Source organism: Heliangelus exortis, chromosome 13, assembly GCF_036169615.1.
Source record: "Heliangelus exortis chromosome 13, bHelExo1.hap1, whole genome shotgun sequence".
Taxonomy (NCBI): Eukaryota; Metazoa; Chordata; class Aves; order Apodiformes; family Trochilidae; genus Heliangelus; species Heliangelus exortis.
The window spans coordinates 17,849,455-17,865,450 of NC_092434.1; the positions used below are offsets into that span (position 1 = coordinate 17,849,455).

General features: G+C 49.1%; 1 protein-coding gene across 1 annotated transcript in view; it reads left to right on the plus strand.

Annotated features, from left to right (window-relative positions):
* The first annotated feature begins 351 nt into the window (after positions 1-351).
* The window catches only part of PLEKHG4 (pleckstrin homology and RhoGEF domain containing G4), a 77,725-nt gene continuing 62,080 nt past the window's right edge, over positions 352-15,996 (plus strand). Inside the window, exons 1-4 of the mRNA XM_071757123.1 lie at positions 352-366; positions 3,040-5,173; positions 10,969-11,181; positions 15,207-15,330. Of these exons, the coding sequence (XP_071613224.1) occupies positions 352-366; positions 3,040-5,173; positions 10,969-11,181; positions 15,207-15,330 (2,486 nt within the window). The remainder of the gene's footprint in view (positions 367-3,039; positions 5,174-10,968; positions 11,182-15,206; positions 15,331-15,996) is intronic.

Consider the following 15,996-nt stretch of genomic DNA (forward strand, 5'->3'; position numbering starts at 1 on the left):
GAGCAGATACTTGAGACTCAAAATAAAAAGTTAAACCAACTGAAATAAACCTTTTCATGGAATCTTCCCTTTGAAGGCACTTTTTGGAGCAGGGAGCAGCATGAGGATGCTCCATTTCTGAAGTTTTAAAACGTGAGGCTGTTGAGTGACTTGGATTCCTGCTTGGACTGGTGTCACCTGGGTTCTAAAACTTGGTGCTTCAGGTTTTATAGCAGCAGGCTCAGAGGGCAGGAGTGTGGCTCCACGAGGGAATAGGCAGAATTTCTGCTGTGATCTGTTCTGTTGTGATTCTGGGGTTCATCAGTTCAGAAAGAAAAAACAAAGAGCAGGTGACTGGGTTGCTGTAGGAGCATGACTGAAAGCCAGGTGTGATTTGAGGCTTGAGAGATGCCTCTGGCACAGCTGGGAAGTGTTGGTGCCATTGCACGAGGTGTTCTGTAGTGCAAAAGTGGAACACAGTGAAAAAGTGGAACAAAGAAAGTTTTTTTTAAAAGGAATCACCAAAGAGGTACCTCAGGCAGGGCTAAGAGATGATGGAGGTGAAATGGCAAGAGTTAATAATTTAAAGCAATGGGAATGCATCCAGATAATAAGCTCCAGGGTTCAGCAGGGAGAATTATTGAACCTGAAGGATGATCTGGTCTTTCAGGCCTCTGAACAGCTTTGCAGTGAGGGTAAGAGACTTGGCTGGGCTGAAGGTAAAGCTTGAACATAGGAAACAAATAACTTGATGCCATTCCATGTTGTATCAAGGTGTGTGAGGAAGTTCCTTCCTTCTGTGGTTTCTTTGCTGCGTTGCAAAATATTAGAATTGAAATATTTTTTCTGTCACCTGGACTGGAGAAGACTGGGTTTTTATAAACTGCTTTTTCTGTCAAGACTGCCACGTGACCATGTCAGGGGAAGAAGCCTTCTGAAGGCTCTGAACTCTGATGCTACCAATGCTGAAGCCTTTGGGCTTCCCTGTGGTGGCTTTTTAGTAGAGCCTTGCAACTGATACAAGTAAATCCCAGCTCAACCCTCGTGGTGACAGAGAAAGATGAAATAAATCATGAAAGTGATGGCTTATGTCATGGCTTAATTTAAATCTTACTTGACCCACAGTCAAGTTCAAAGCAGTGATTTCTTTTTTGAAGTTGTTATAAAGCTGTAAATAATTGACTCAAGTCTGCTAAGCCATGAAACTTTGGTTCTTTTACTGGACTGGGATTTGTCTGAGACTTGTCCTGAGCACTGCTGTGTTCTGGGAACAAGGAGCTCCCTGGTACACTAAGTGTAGTTCCTAGCAGCTTGCTTGCCTCCTGTTGTTGTCCTGCTCTGCTTTCCTCATTTGCTGCCTCCTCTCTCCTGCTTTGTCTTCCCTGTATCTCCTCCTGCTCCCTGGCAGGTTGCAGCCATCCCATGTCCTGTGTCCCCACCATGTGTGGTGCTTTTTACCCAGCTCCATGCTCTTCACTTTGGCTTCAACAAAACTAAGTGGCAAGTGCTGCATGCTCCAGGAGAGCACCTGAGGGGATAAACCCAAGTCCTCAGACAGCCCTTGGCATTTTCATTCTGCCTTCCCTCATCAGCAAAGCCCTTCTTTGCCTCTCTTCCAGCAGACCTCAGTCTGAAGGCCCAACGAGGCTTCCCCAGCCCACAGACATTTTGTGGTGCCAGGCTGAGCAGTGGCATCCTGTGCAGTGAGATTGCTGCAGCTGCAGCCTCCTCCTGGCAGCCTGATACCAAGTCTGACTCTAGTGGCTGTAGAGAGGAGTTTGCAAGCATGACTCAAGTTTGCCTTAAGTGCTCAAGATTCAGAAAGGATGTAAATAGAAATAAGATTTTCTAAAAAACCTCACTGTTTTGCAGGAAGCTACCTCATGGATTTGAAAGCTTCCTGGTTCAGGGTTTGGTTTTGGATTTGTTGTTTTTTTTCCTTTTGGCATATCTGCAGTGACAGTCAACATGTTTATCTTCTCAACATTACAGCAAACCCATCTGCTGCCTGCTCCATCCTCTTTTCCCTCACACCTTGGTTTACCACACCAAGTGTCCCTGGTACAACCATTGGGGATGCTCTGGAGCTGCTGTGTAGTGTGTGACCACTCTCACTGGTGGCTGTGGATGGTCTGCAGCAGGGGACAGTGGGGTTTGTTGGTGTGGTGCAAGCAGGTTGCTGTCTGCCTGTCTTTCTCTAAGGGCACTTGGTCAGGGGATGCTGCCTGCTCTGAATTTTGGCTTTCTGAGTCACTGGGTCTCAGCCTGACCACTGGGAGCTCCTGGTTTCTCTGCCCTGGGGGTCTGGGGCCTTGACTTCTGCCTCTGTATGCTGGTCAGCCTTGAAAAAGGGCTGAGAGTTCTGGCAGCCAGGTAGTTACATTCAGACCCTAAATCATAGAATCCCAGAGAGGTTTGGGTTGGAAGGGACCTTAAAGCTCACCCAGTCCCAACCCCCTGCATGGGCAGGGACACCTCCCACCAGCCCAGGTTGCTCCAAGCCCCATCCAGCCTGGATTTGAACACTGCCAGGGATGGGGCAGCCACAGCTTCCTTGGAAAACATCTTCCAGTGTCTCACCACCCTCAGATTAAAGAATTTCTTCCTCATGTCCAACCTCAATCTCCCCTCTCTCTCCAAGTTTTAACCCATTTCCCTTGTCCTCTCCCCACCCCCCCGTGTCCAAAGCCCTCCCCCAGCTTTCTTGTAGCCCCTTCAGATATTGGAAGGTTGCTCTGAGCTCACCTGGGAGCCTCCTCTTCTCCAGGCTGAACAACCCCAATCCCTCAGCCTGGCTTCCCAGGGAGCTGCTCAGCCCTCTGAGCATTTCAGTGGCTCTGCTCTGGACACCTTCCAGGAGCTCTGTGTCCTTTGCACTGGTAACTTTTCTTCTTTCTGCTTTTTCAAGAGAAGACCTCTGGGTGATTTGCTCCCCTTGGCACTGATAACCAAAGCCCCTCAGTTCCACTGTTCTGTAGTTACAGCTGTAAGAAAGAAGTGCTGATCTCTCCTGTCCTAGAGCTCTGATGAAGCTGAACCCCTTTTCTCTTCTCTCCCCAGGTTCCATACTCTGGGTTGCTGTTTCTCCATCAGGGATGGCCCCTGTGTGTCCACGAGAAGGTTGTAGTTCAGCTGGCTGCCATTGACTGGAGAATCTTGAAGCCTGGTGACTTCTACCTGCAGGTGGTCCCCTATCTCAAGAAGTCTCCACGGATTGTACTGAAATACTTGGCAAAGGACAATCATAACGTAGAGGAGGTTGTGATTCCAGAAGTTTCCTATACCTCTATTTTTACCCTGGAATGGTTGAGTGCTATCAATGGAGAGCGGATGGATGTAGCACTGGAAAATTGTTTACTCTCCACTGATGAAAAAATATTTCGTGTCCCCTGGGCTAAAGTGGTTAATCCTGAATTTATAAACAAACCAAAAATAATTGAAAACAATATAATCTCTGCAGAAATAACAGAGCAGCCTTCAGTTCTGGGCTTCCCCGGGGACCATGCTGAGTGCAGTTCAGCAGACCTAGGATCTCCATACCCACGGGGGAAAAGTCCCAGTCAGGACAACCTGGTGGGTGGCAGCACAGTGCCCCAGTTGAGTGAAGCTCTTGTCAATGGTGTCTGTACAAGTCCTGGGGCTCAAGAGGACTTGAAAAGTGACCTCGAAGGGGAATACGTTGAGCTGACAGAAGTTTCCTTGCCCAGGTTTGGACCAAACCCAGGATTTTTGACCCAGTCCCTGGCTTTAAGTTACCTGACTCAGCCCAGAACACGAGTGGATGCGTCTAAGGGCAAGCAGAGGTTTTTTCTCATCCCAGACAGTAATTACTCCAAGAACTCAATTCAGGCAGCACTTAGACAGAAGGAGCACTGTCAGATGGACACTCTGAGGACTTCTACTGCAGCTCTCAAAAACTCAGTTCTCTTGGAAAGCACCAAGATGATGGCACATGAAGAACTTTCACCAGAAAGTCAGTTGACATCAGGTGGAGCTGGAAACATTGGGGACAGCTTTCCTGGGGCTGAGCCTCCTCCCTGCCATGCAGGTTCATCTGCAGAGCAGGACCCTTGCAGGGAACAATCCATCAATGGGCAACATGCACTGTGCAGCTGCAGCCCCCTCTGTGCTGGTGTCAGCTGCAGAACACAAATGCCTGGTGCTGCTGGGAATGTAGGAGGAAAAAGTGATGCTCCTCGTGCAAATCCTGATGCTGAAACATCAGAGCAGAGCCCAGAAAGAATTCTAGATGCTGCTGCAGCTTCTGCTGTAGAGGAGGTGGTGCTGAGGGAACATGGAGAACCACTGCCTGAGGGTCACAGTGAGGTGACACAGCTGGATCCCCTTTCTGTGTCTGTCCTGGGACCTTTGGGACCACATTGCACACTGAAGGAAAGCTCTGATGTTTCTTGCCAGAGTGTCAGAGAAAGGGTTGCACCAGTCCAGGCTGCTGCATCACTTCCCAAGCCTGAGGGGTCAGATCTGGGTGTGGAGAGAGGCTCTTTTTCAGGGAACATGGAAGATGTAGGAACAGTTGGTGCTTGCTGCAGTGATCAGGAAGCAAATCTTAGTTCTCCATTAAATCCTCCAGAGGAGAACCAAGGAGAAGTAGATAAATTTGAGCTGGGAAGAGGGGACAAGCCTGAGGAAGTCCAAGAGACTGAACAAATGTTGACTGTAAGTGAGAGTCACAGTAGTCATAGTCACTGTTCTGTCAAAGCTCCTGCAGATGGACTCTTGTCAAATGGTGAAGAGCAAGAGGTCTCTGCCCATCAGCTGAAGAAAGCTAAAGAAAATGTGCTGCTCCAAACTGCTCTGTCTGCAGAGGGTGGTCAGAGGGCAGAACAGTTCAGGAACAGTGACTCTTTCCTGGGCCCTGATGCACCAGCAGAAGACTCAAGTCAGTTGAGAACCCAGAGGTCTAGAGAGAGGAGTGAGGAACCACAAAGACAGTCAGAAAAACAGGGCTGGGAAAGTGAAGAGTGCTCTGTGCTGAACCCAGAGTGTGTTACTGGTCAAGACTGGCAGAGAAGGGAGGAGAGCCAGGGAAGTTTTTCATACAGGGAAAGGTCAAAACCTGTAGCCTTAAAAACACTGGAATCCATTGAAGAGGAACTGGAAGTTGGACCATTCTCCTTGGGACCCACTGAGCAATCCCAGCAAGAGGCAGCTTCTGGGCCATCATCTCCTAAAGGTACAGCAGTTGGATGGTTGTGTGTTGACCTGTGTGTGACCAAAGGCCAAGCCCTCACAAGCTACAGCTGACAGATTGCTGGGGGGCTCTGGGGTAACAGCACAAACTCCAGGAAAGTGGTTGAATTTGTCATTTCTGTGGCTTGAAATTAGCTTTCCCTTCACAGGTCGTTTATTGCAGGTGTTTTGTTTAACAGCTCTTTGCAAATTTACATCAGAACAAAGTGGAAGAGATTTAATTTCAGTTGCTCTGATTGCTGGTGGCTGCCCCTGTGTGTGTGTGTGTGTGTGTGCATTATGGGTGTGTGCAACAGGAATGCAGGAGAAGAGAATGTCTTAACTGTGCCAGTCTTTTATAGCTGGGGGTTGGCTTTAGGAAGATAACTGTAGCAAGAGGAAGCACATTAAATACTAGCTGTGTAGCATGGCCTGAAAACCAACAAATGTGTGTGGGGACTGATTTAAGAAGCAAACTGCTGAGTTGAGGGATGTCCTCCCCTCTTCCCTTCTCCAGTGTGCTTTCTCCAGTGGGAGAACACAGAGAAACTAAATATTTAACTTCAGCTGCAGTGGTATATTCAGGCAGGTGTTGCCCAGGCTTCTTTATGCCTGTGTCCTGTGCTGGAGCTCTGCTTCCTCCAAAGGAACTGAATGGGCAATGCAGCTCTCTCTGCCTTTTGCTCCAGGCTGCTCCAGGCAGTGGGACACCCTGGTGGCTTTTCCAGCTCTGCTGAGTTGGGAAAGCTGCAGCTGGGCATGTCCATCCCATCCAAGAGCAGGTGGAATGTGCCATTCCAGTTCAACAGCTTGGATTTCCTGAGACTCTTAGGTAGGAAAATGACCTGGCTTGAAAAAAGGACTCTTGAAAGGGTTGGGGGTCCAGCCCCATGCTGCTGGAACATGGCTGACCCCGTGGAGCAACAAGCAGATCAAGAGTTGGTGTTCTCTGTGCTTGTGCTGGTGTGGAATTGTGTGTGAGAGCCTCAGTCACTGCTGCAGCACCACTCTGCCTGACTGCAAGCACTTTCTCAAGTGGCCAAAAGTCCCATTTTACCTGATGCCTCTTGTGTGACCTCCTCCTGGAGCTAAAATGTCCACTGATTAAAATGAGATTTCACAGACAGCTGCACCAAAGTATTTTAGCTCCACAATCAGGCAGGCCCAGCTTTTGAAGTGACAACAATTTCTCTTCTGTGAAGCAGAGGGGTCAGCACAAAAGTTCCTGTCTCTGAAGTGTGTGTGAAGAGCATCTGCCACAGTGAGCAGAACGGAAGAGGTCACCTTCTGGCTCTGCTTAGCTCTTCAGAGATGTGTGGCCATGAACAGCCCTGCCATGGGGATCCCTTCCCCTGATTGCCCTCAACCTGGCTTGACTTGCAGAGGGACCTGGACAGCCTGGAGAGTTGGGCTGATCCCAACGGGATGAGGTTCAACATTCCAAGTGCCGGGTCCTGCACTTTGGCCACAACAACCCCTTGGGGAGCTCCAGGCTGGGCACAGAGTGGCAGAAAGGGAGCTGGGAGTCTGGATTGCCAGGAAGCTGAAGAGGAGGCAGCAGTGTGCCCAGGTGGCCAAGAAGGCCAATGGCATCCTGGGCTGGCTCAGGAACAGTGTGGCCAGCAGGTCCAGGGAAGGGATTCTGCCCCTGTGCTCAGCCCTGGGGAGGCCACAGCTTGAGTCCTGTGTCCAGTTCTGGGCCCCTCAGCTCAGGAAGGAGCTTGAGGTGCTGGAGCAGGTCCAGAGAAGAGCAAGGAGGCTGGGAAGGGATCCAGCACAAGTCCTGTGAGGAAGGGCTGAGGGAGCTGGGGGTGTTGAGGCTGGAGAAGAGGAGGCTCAGGGGAGACCTCATCACTCTCTCCAACTCCCTGAAAGGAGGTTGGAGCCAGGGGGGGGTTGGGCTCTTTTCCCAGGCAACTCTCAGCAAGACAAGAGGGCACAAGAGGTCTCAAGTTGTGCCAGGGGAGGTTTAGGTTGGCCATGAGAAAGAATTTCTTGATGGAGAGGGTGATCAGCCATTGGAATGGGCTGCCCAGGGAAGGGGTGGATTCTCCATCCCTGGAGATATTTCAAAAGAGCCTGGATGTGGCACTCAGTGCCATGGGCTGGGAACCACGGGGGGAGTGGATCAAGGGTTGGACTTGAGGAGCTCTGAGGTCCCTTGCAACCCAGCCCATTCTGTGATTCTATGACTTGGTTTTTCCACAGGACTGGAACTGCCAAACCTGGGTTTTACCCACACACTGGGTCTGCACTTGCCTTATGACTTTGGTGGCTGCTTGTTTGGTGTTCCCAGCTCTTCTGTCTAAAATTAGCCAGGTCCAGCTCCTCTGTGAGATAGGAAGTGTGATGTTCTTGCTGCTCTCCACTCTTGGCTGCTGCTGTGGATTTCAGTGATGACAGACAGACCTCTCTGGGGTGTGTGTCATTTGTTTTTAATGAAAGACAGCTTCAACGTTTCTGGGGATTTGGCTGAAGCAAGCAACACATTTAGGGCCCAGTTGGGATGATATTAAACTTTGGCCTTGCAGTTAAAAAAAACACAACACAAACACGAGACCCTGAACTGCTGTCTCAGAGTTTGTAAAGTGCAAGAAGCAACTTAAAATCACCAGAAAGTCCCCCAGTCCCAAGAACTGAGCTCTTTAAGGCCTGAAGCAGCTCAAATACCTGTTAATGCAGGCAGTATTTCACTCTAGCTGGAGCTGTAATAAGCTTAATCCATTCAATTACATTTGATTGCCTTGAGATCCAGACAAGCCACCCCCTTATCTAGCCCTGCTAAACCCTCAGTAATACAGCAGTAATTCAGAGATGAAGTTACAAAGTGGAGCAATGTCCTGGCTGAGGACTTTTCCAGCCAGGCACACTCTGGGCAAGGGAAAGTTTCTGGGACTGTCTCGTGCTGAGATCATTTTACTGCTCTGATTGGAAACTGGGGGGATCTGGCCCAAGCTATAAATAACAGCAAAGCTTCAGCATTACTGGGGCAATTCAGCTCTGCACTTCACACCTCAGCAGCAGTGGGCAGGCACATGATTTGCTCTGGGTGAGGGAGAGGGGGAACCTGCAGAAGTTGTAGGTCATGTCAAAACACCCGTTCAGATCTGGGGCAGCTGAGTTTGCTGTCTTTGCAAGTTTTTCCTCACCCCTTTACTCTCTTCCCTCCCTCCCACTCCCAGGCAGGAACTGAGCTTATGTTCTGCACACTTATAACCTAACTGAGAAAGATTTTGGGTCGGATGCAGCCTGGTTTGAGTTGGCAGCTTAAAACTGACACTGGTTCCATTCACAGCAAGTCTGACTGCTGTTTTTCCCCAGCAACTGACATTTAAATGAAAACGAATTCTGAAACTTTGCAGCTCTGGAAAAAATTCCTCTATTTTGGGGGTGGAAAATGTGTTGATAGTCCAGAAGTTGTCTGAGAAGCCCCACTGGGACATACTCAGAGCACCTGTCAGGGCTCCCTGGTACCAGGTGAGGTTAGGCAGAGATGATACTGGTGCAGGGGCAGTGTGCAGGAAAAATGCTAATGTCTCTTTGAAATGCACACAAGCAAATCCTCCTCTCCCACTTCCTTAGCCTCAGGGAAAGGTGGAACCTGCAAACTTGGATATCCCAGCTCTCAGTTTGCTTTGTGATTAAATCCTCAGCGTTCTCCAGAGTTCCGCTTTGGGAAGTGCCTCCACCCCAGGTTCCAAACACCCAAGAGTTGTGCTTGGGCCTGCCAGGAGGCAGGTGGATGCTGCTGCAGACCTGACCCCAGCCCGGGAAGTTGAGGGAAGAGGATTTTTGGAGCAGCATGTGCATAGTCTGCAGGCTTTCCAGGCTCTCCAGCTCCAATGAGGCTTTGGAAAAACCCCAATTCTAGGACTATGTCTCGTAGGCTGAGCAAGGCTTGTGTCTCCTTTCTGTCTCCTGGCTTTTGGGAGCTCATTTCCAAGAGGGCAGGGCTGCTGTGTATATTCCTGTCTTTCTCTTGCCTCAGCAAGGCTTTGTACCCTGTCTTGTCTTCTTTAAATGCCACCTTTTGGTCCTTTTTGCCAGCGTTCTGTGTTTAATGCAGATTCCTTTACTCCAAACTGTGGCTCTGCTTACTGCCCAGCTTTTACAGCTCCCTGAGAAGATGTTCTCCTGGAAAAGTCCAGCACCCTTCAGTGTGAAACTGCTGGGGTGTGACTTAAAGTTGGTGATCCTCAACTTGTCCCATCTGCAGAAGATTAGTGCCCCTCTAAAATGGCATTTCAGGAAGCTCTGGCAGTATGGTCTGAAGTGAATGACCTTGCATCACTGGAAAGAGGAGGCTGAGGCAGCATGAGGAGGAAGGGAACTGAGCTCTGATGTGTCCCAGGACTCTGCAGAGCCCTGAAGCCACCAGAGCAGCTTATGGAGTCAAATGCCAAGCTGGGTCCCAGGGATGCTCCCTCAAGAGGAGTGTTACCAAGGAGTGATGAGCAGCTCCTCTGTCACAGCCTCACTGGTGCAGAGCCCTGGAGCCCCCCTCCCAGTTTCCCCCAGAGCTGAATAACTTTGCCCAGTGAGCCCTGCTGCTCAGGGCACTTCTCTCCCTCACTGTAGTGATTTAGAAAGTAGTTTGGGCTGAGCCTCAACCTGTAAATCTCCTTCACTGCTAAAACTTGTGGCTTGAAAGCCACTTCAAGGACTGCTTTGTTCTGGCTTCTGCTCTTTAATGAAGTATTGGAATCTGTTAGTAAATAAACTGAGTCAATTGTTAGCACTGTTGATGCAGCAGGAAGGCAGGATGGTTGAAGTCATTTTTAAATAGCAATTAAAATGTCTGACTTCATAGCAAGCAAGTAAATACTCCACTCTCTTTTTTTTTCCTGAAGAGAAATTGACTTTTTTTTTTTTTTTTATTGGTAAATATTGAAGTATGAGGATCTGCAGCCAAGTGGCCTTTTCTTTATCTTTCTGCCAAAAGTGGGATAGCCTACCCCTGTACTTAGGATGCTCAAGATGTATTGTTGAAGACACATCAGTGGCTCCCAGTTCTTACAGTGTTGGAAAATGGGGAATAATCCTTGGTGCACAGTAGGTAAATAATATTTTTTTCCTTCTTCCCAGCTACTTTTACGTGAAATTTGGCGTTTGGTAAAACTAACATTAGTTTCCATGTTGTAGTTTTGGAAAGAATTGCTTCTTAGACTTTTTACTAGAAAGCTGGTGTGTGTCAGGTGAAGGAAGCATTTTTCCCAGTTCCCACACAGAGCTGCTTGGTGTAACCACCTCCTTCTTCAGGACTGAAAAATCTGCTTTTGACTTTCCCATTACCTGCTTGTTAAAAAAAAAAAACAAACCAAAAACCTGGATGAGCAGAACAAGGTCTCTCTGGCTAACTTCCAGCTGATTTCTCAGCCTTGGGTTGACTTCATATTTTCAGGAACTACTCTGGAAGTGGTGCTGGGGGAGTAGCTCTGCTCTGCTGGAGCAGCTCTCCCCACCAGCAGCTGCTTTATCACCTCAGCTCCAGCTGCTGGAGCCTGGCCAGGGATTTCCTCTGTGCCAGGCTTGGAGGCTGTGAGCAGACTTGGACTCCTTGCTCTGTTACCTTTAAAAATGGCTTGGATTGCAGCAATCCTGACCTCAGCTGAAGTCTGCAAGTTACAAAAACTCACAGTGACCTGGTTTATTCTTTTAGAATCCCAGCAGCATTAATGTTTAGGAGGAGGTTTGGAATACACATGCTGCTGGGAGAATGTCCCTCCCTCACCTGGTTCTTACCTGGGACCTTTTGGGTGCAGCTCTGCTCGTGCCTCTGACTGCTGCTTTGTCTTACAGGGATGGTGTCAAAAGGTGCAAAGGCAAGAAGAGCAGCTGGCACAGATGGTTTGAAAACAGGCAGTAAAGTCAGTGCCCTGGAGGAAACCTCATCAGCTGCTACTCCCCTGACCTCCCCTGTGCCTGGGAGTGCCTGGGGTGGTCTATCTGCACCTACCATAATGAAGGATGTGAACCCAGAGGTTCTCCAGAGTGGTGTTGCCTGCCTGCCTGGTGAGTACCTGAGCTGGAATGTGTCTGGGAAGTGTGGTTTGTAAGAGAGCAAGGGAGATGAGCCTCAGTGTGCAGCACTGCAGAATGATGCCACTTCCATTTCTTTCACCCCAAGCCTGTTCATGAGCAATGCTTCTTGCATCCTCTAAACTTTCTGGATGGGAAGGACAGGAAGCAGGACTTCCCTCTCATGAAAGTCATGTTAACTTGCTCCCAGGAGTCTTAGAATGTCAGCCAAGCACTGTATGAGTCAGAAATGCCAAATCCATGGGCTCATAGCAGTAGTTCAAAAAGAGAAAAGTGAGGGTGCAGCTAATGATGGGCTGGTGGGCCATGACAGACCTAACTGACACAATAGGATCTTGATTCACTTGGGAGATAATTAAAGGGCAGCAGTGCAGAAGATGCTGTTTGACAGTGCCCCTGCTTAATGAGTTTTGTCCTTGCTAATTAGCAGTTTGGTGGGTTAAATGTAGCTGCCTGGGTTATATAACAAACTTTTAGGAAACATTTGATTTCATGACACATAATGTGGAAAGGAACATCCCAGTGAAGTGTCAATGAGCAGCACGTGGGATGAAGGAGAGCAGAGCCAAACAGCAGGTGACAAAACCAGCTCTCAAGGGAGGACTTCCCAGAATTGTTCTGCCCAGATCAGTTGTTGGTCAGACATTGTTTCAGTGCTTGTATCTGATAGGGCAGCAAGCAGCAAATTGCTGCAGATAAAAACCTCTGTGTGGGACAAAGATTGGCAGAGCAGTAACCAGAGCTGAGGCTGTTGGGCAGAGCAGTTGTGTGCAGGGCCCACTCCAGTTTTTGTGTTCCACTCAGTGAAGCAGAGGAGCTGAGTTCTGCCTCTCTGCTGCCAAGCAGCCACCTGGCAGCATCCAAACCACCCCTGTGGTCTTGCTTCCTCCTCCAGCCTGGCTGGGGCAGGGCTGGGTTTGGTCATCTCAGGAAATGTGTGGGAAAATGGGTGGAAAATTGGCCAGAGAGCAGAGAAGAGGACAGGGAAACCTGTGCAGTGTGGGGAAGTTGGGAAGGAGAGGAGAGCAGAAGGACAGGAGAGAGGGCTCTGACACAGTGCTGGGCCTGCAAGGATAATTTTTTAGCTCAGGAGAGGTGACAAGCCAGAATAAGAAAGTCATTTTACCTCTCTCAAGCAATTTGGGCTCTCAAGCAGTTGGGCAGTTTGGCCCTTGCTACAGAAGGTGAATATTGGAGGTGGTGCAGAGAAGGGTGACAGCCTGAGCTTGTAACTGAGTTGGAAATCTTCTGGCAAGAGGCTGGAGGGTTTGTTTTGTAAGGTGACTGAGCTGAGAACACCTTTGTGCAGGGAAGGAGGGAAGGGGAGCAAGACTTTTTCAGTCTTCTGGGAAAAGGGGGAATGAGGAACCAAGTGGAGGGCAGAGTTCTGGTACATTCAAACCTAATTTTGCATTGGGAGGTAAATTCTTAGAACAAATTCCAAAGAAGGATTTCTAGTCTTCCCATCTGCTGATCAGTTGGGACATTTTTATGCTGTGTCCAGCAGCCAGAAAATTAGAGGGCCAAAGAGAGGGGTCTTTTGGAGAAGCTGATGGTCCATGCTGATGTGGAATGCTCTGGCTGTTTCCCATCAGCACACACAAATGTTGAATATTGGATGAAGGGATCTGGCATTGAAATGCATTGAAAAAATAAAGTTTGGGCTTGATACCAGTGCCAAAGGAGTTTCATTTAAGGAGGAATTATGTTTTCTAAGTAGCAGTGTTGGCTTTGTCTGACATATCTTTTCCTACACATCTCCTTTGGGGTTTCAGTGGGTAATTCTCACACCTGAGGGAGTGCACTCAGCACTCAGGTCAAAGCTTTATGTCAGACATTGGTAATGATGTAATAATTACATTAGAAAGGATAATTTTTAGAAGGAGTGGTGAATATCTCTTATTCAGTCGTTAATAAACCAGGAGCTGATGGAGTTGGGAAGAAATTTTCCTTTCAGGAGTTTGATTCCTGCATTTTGCTCTTGAATCACCTGGGTGTGCCACTGTTGGAGACCTCACTCTGGAGGCTGTGATTACTTGTGTGACCTGGTCAGGCAATTCTCAGGTTCTTATATGGAAGTTCAGGGTTGAATCAGGTTCTGGTGGTGCCCAGCCTCCCTGATGGCCAAAAGATGTTGCTTCAGAATAAGAAAGCTGTTACTGAGCCATTTTTACAGTAATTGGCTTTTTAAATTTCTGATAAAATTTTATTTCTGAATTTTTATTTTCTGAATTTTTATTTTATTTCTGATGATTTCCTTAGCTTGTGAAACAAGGTATGTTAATAACTTCTATACATTTCTCTCCAGCTCTGTGACTCTGTGTCCAGAGTACTGTATTTCAGGAGTAGTAAAACCTCCCAAATCTGATGAAGGATTTTTGGCAGGAGAGGTTCTGTTGCAGTTCTGGTCCCTGAGAGGGAGAAATCCCTTTTTCTAAGTGATGCCCATCTGTGCCCGTGGCCCTTGCTCAAGTCATGTCCTAGTGACAGGTTGAGATGACACCAGGGGAGTTTTCTGTGCTTGGAGCTGCCCATCTGTACCTGCTTTACCTCTCAGTTCCCAAATCCCTGGGGTGGGGAGAGGGGTGGCCCAGAGCAGCATCTCCTGGGGTAGCAATGAAGTTGAGAAGAGGCAGAGACAACTTTCAGCTTGTGCTTGGGATTTAACCCCCCCAATACACACACACAGGGTTTGTGGGACAGGAAGCAGCTTCTGTTCTTGAGAATTACTTTTCCCACAACAGAGGTGTAGTCCCCACTGTTCTCCAACCCCCTGACCTTCCTGCTGACCCTGCTGGGAGGCTGCTGCTTGCTTGGGCAGGATCAGGCCCCAGTCTCCTGAGTGCTGGGTCCTTCCCTTCCTTTTGCAGCTGGAGAGGAGGCTGGAGGGAGTGCTACAAAAATGTCACCTTGATGTCCTCCTGGTTTTTTTTTTTTTTGAGTTCTCAACGCTAAAGCTGAAAGCTCTCAGCTAGTTTTGTGAGCTCTTCAAGCAGGCTCAGCTCTTTGGGAAGAGAAGCTCTTTTCCAGGCTGAAGAAGCAGAGGGATTTCTCCTTCCCCAGACCTCCCTGGGGCTGGGCAGAGGTGCAGGGAGGTAGCAGTGTGCTCTGCAGCCTCCCAGGAGCAGCTCTGGGCTCCTGCTCCAGGGCTCTGCTCCCAGGAGGTGTCTGGTTACCCTCGAAGGCTCAGCCCGCAGTGTCCCTGCCCCCTTGCCCGGGAGCTGAGTGTTGTCTGATAGCAGGAGGAATATTGTAAGGCAGGTGGGGGTGAGGTGATTGATCTGGAGTTGATGAGATCCCTGCTTTTCTCACAAGGTTGTGTTAGCATTAGCCAGCTTCAACGATACTTTATGAAGGATGTGTTTTGGTAGAAGTCCAAATTTAGCAGTGCCATGAGAAGAAGCAAAGCAGAGCTCAGCTGCTTTGCCCTGGGGCAGCATTTGCATATTTTGGAAGAGTGCTGAGAGCCTCCTGCAGTCCTCAGGGTGCTCTTGGTCTGGTTGTGAGGAGCCCTCCCTGCCATAGGTGCTGGAGTGGGAGTGAGAAATCATGGAATCATGGAATCCTAGAATGGGCTGGGTTGGAAGGGACCTCAGAGCTCATCAAGCCCAACCCTTGATCCACTCCCCCCGTGGTTCCCAGCCCATGGCACTGAGTGCCACATCCAGGCTCTTTTGAAATATCTCCAGGGATGGAGAATCCACCCCTTCCCTGGGCAGCCCATTCCAATGGCTGATCACCCTCTCTGCAAAGAATTCTTTCCTAATATCCAACCTAAACCTCCCCTGGCAGAGCTGAAGCTCTGCCAGGGGAGGTTTAGGTTGGATATTAGGAAAAAATTCTTTAATCCATGCCCTCTTGTCCCACTGATATCAGCCCAACCCCCCCCTGGCTCCAACCTCCTTTCAGGGAGTTGGAGAGAGTGATGAGGCACACACAGCTGGCACGAGGCTCTGCTGACCTCCCTGGGTGACATCTTTTTCTTTCTGCTTTCACAGGCACCAGAGATAAACTGGGACGTGCAGTGGTCATAATAACAACAAGGAACACTGTCTGGTTAAACCCCCACTGCAACACCACCCAGCTGGTACGACTCCTCCTGTACCTGCACAGCATCCCAAGGTGGGTGACATTCCTGTCCTGGCTGAGGGGACACTGCTGCAGGAGCTGCTTTGCCTTTCAGAGTGCAGCCCGAGGTGGTGGGTGGTGCAGGTGCTAGGAACCTGGTCCAGACAGTTCCAAAATGGTTCAGGTAGAGATCTCCTGCTCTGGTGAGCAGCCTGGTGCTCAGTAAGCACTTTGGTCACCCTGTATGTGCCCTGTGCACGTGGTGTGGTAGAACTAGGTGCAGGTACTGAGTGTTTCCCTGCATTGCCATGGATCCAAGCTGCTCTTGCTGGCTTTCATTTGCTCAGGAAATGGGATTTGGGAGCAGTCATTCAGCAGCTCTGTGTTACAGTGCTGTGACACCACAGGAGGGAGGATCTGGAAGGGCTGACAGTAGCTTTGGGGAGGCTGCAGGCTGCCTGCTGCTGGAGCTACTCTTCCTTTCTCTGTGACAGACATTTCCCCTGACTCATCTTGGACTCAACTGAGGCTTTGTTTCACTTTTAGGTGATTAAAGTGATAAGAAGTAAAGCTCACTCTGCCAGTGATTTTTTTCTGTTTTGTTTGTTTTGAAGCCTTTAAACCATTTATAAAAGGAGCAGGCTTAACCCAGGCTTTGTTGCTGATGCTTCTCCCTTCAAATCTGATTCTGGGCAAGATAGATGTTGGGTCTGGATACTG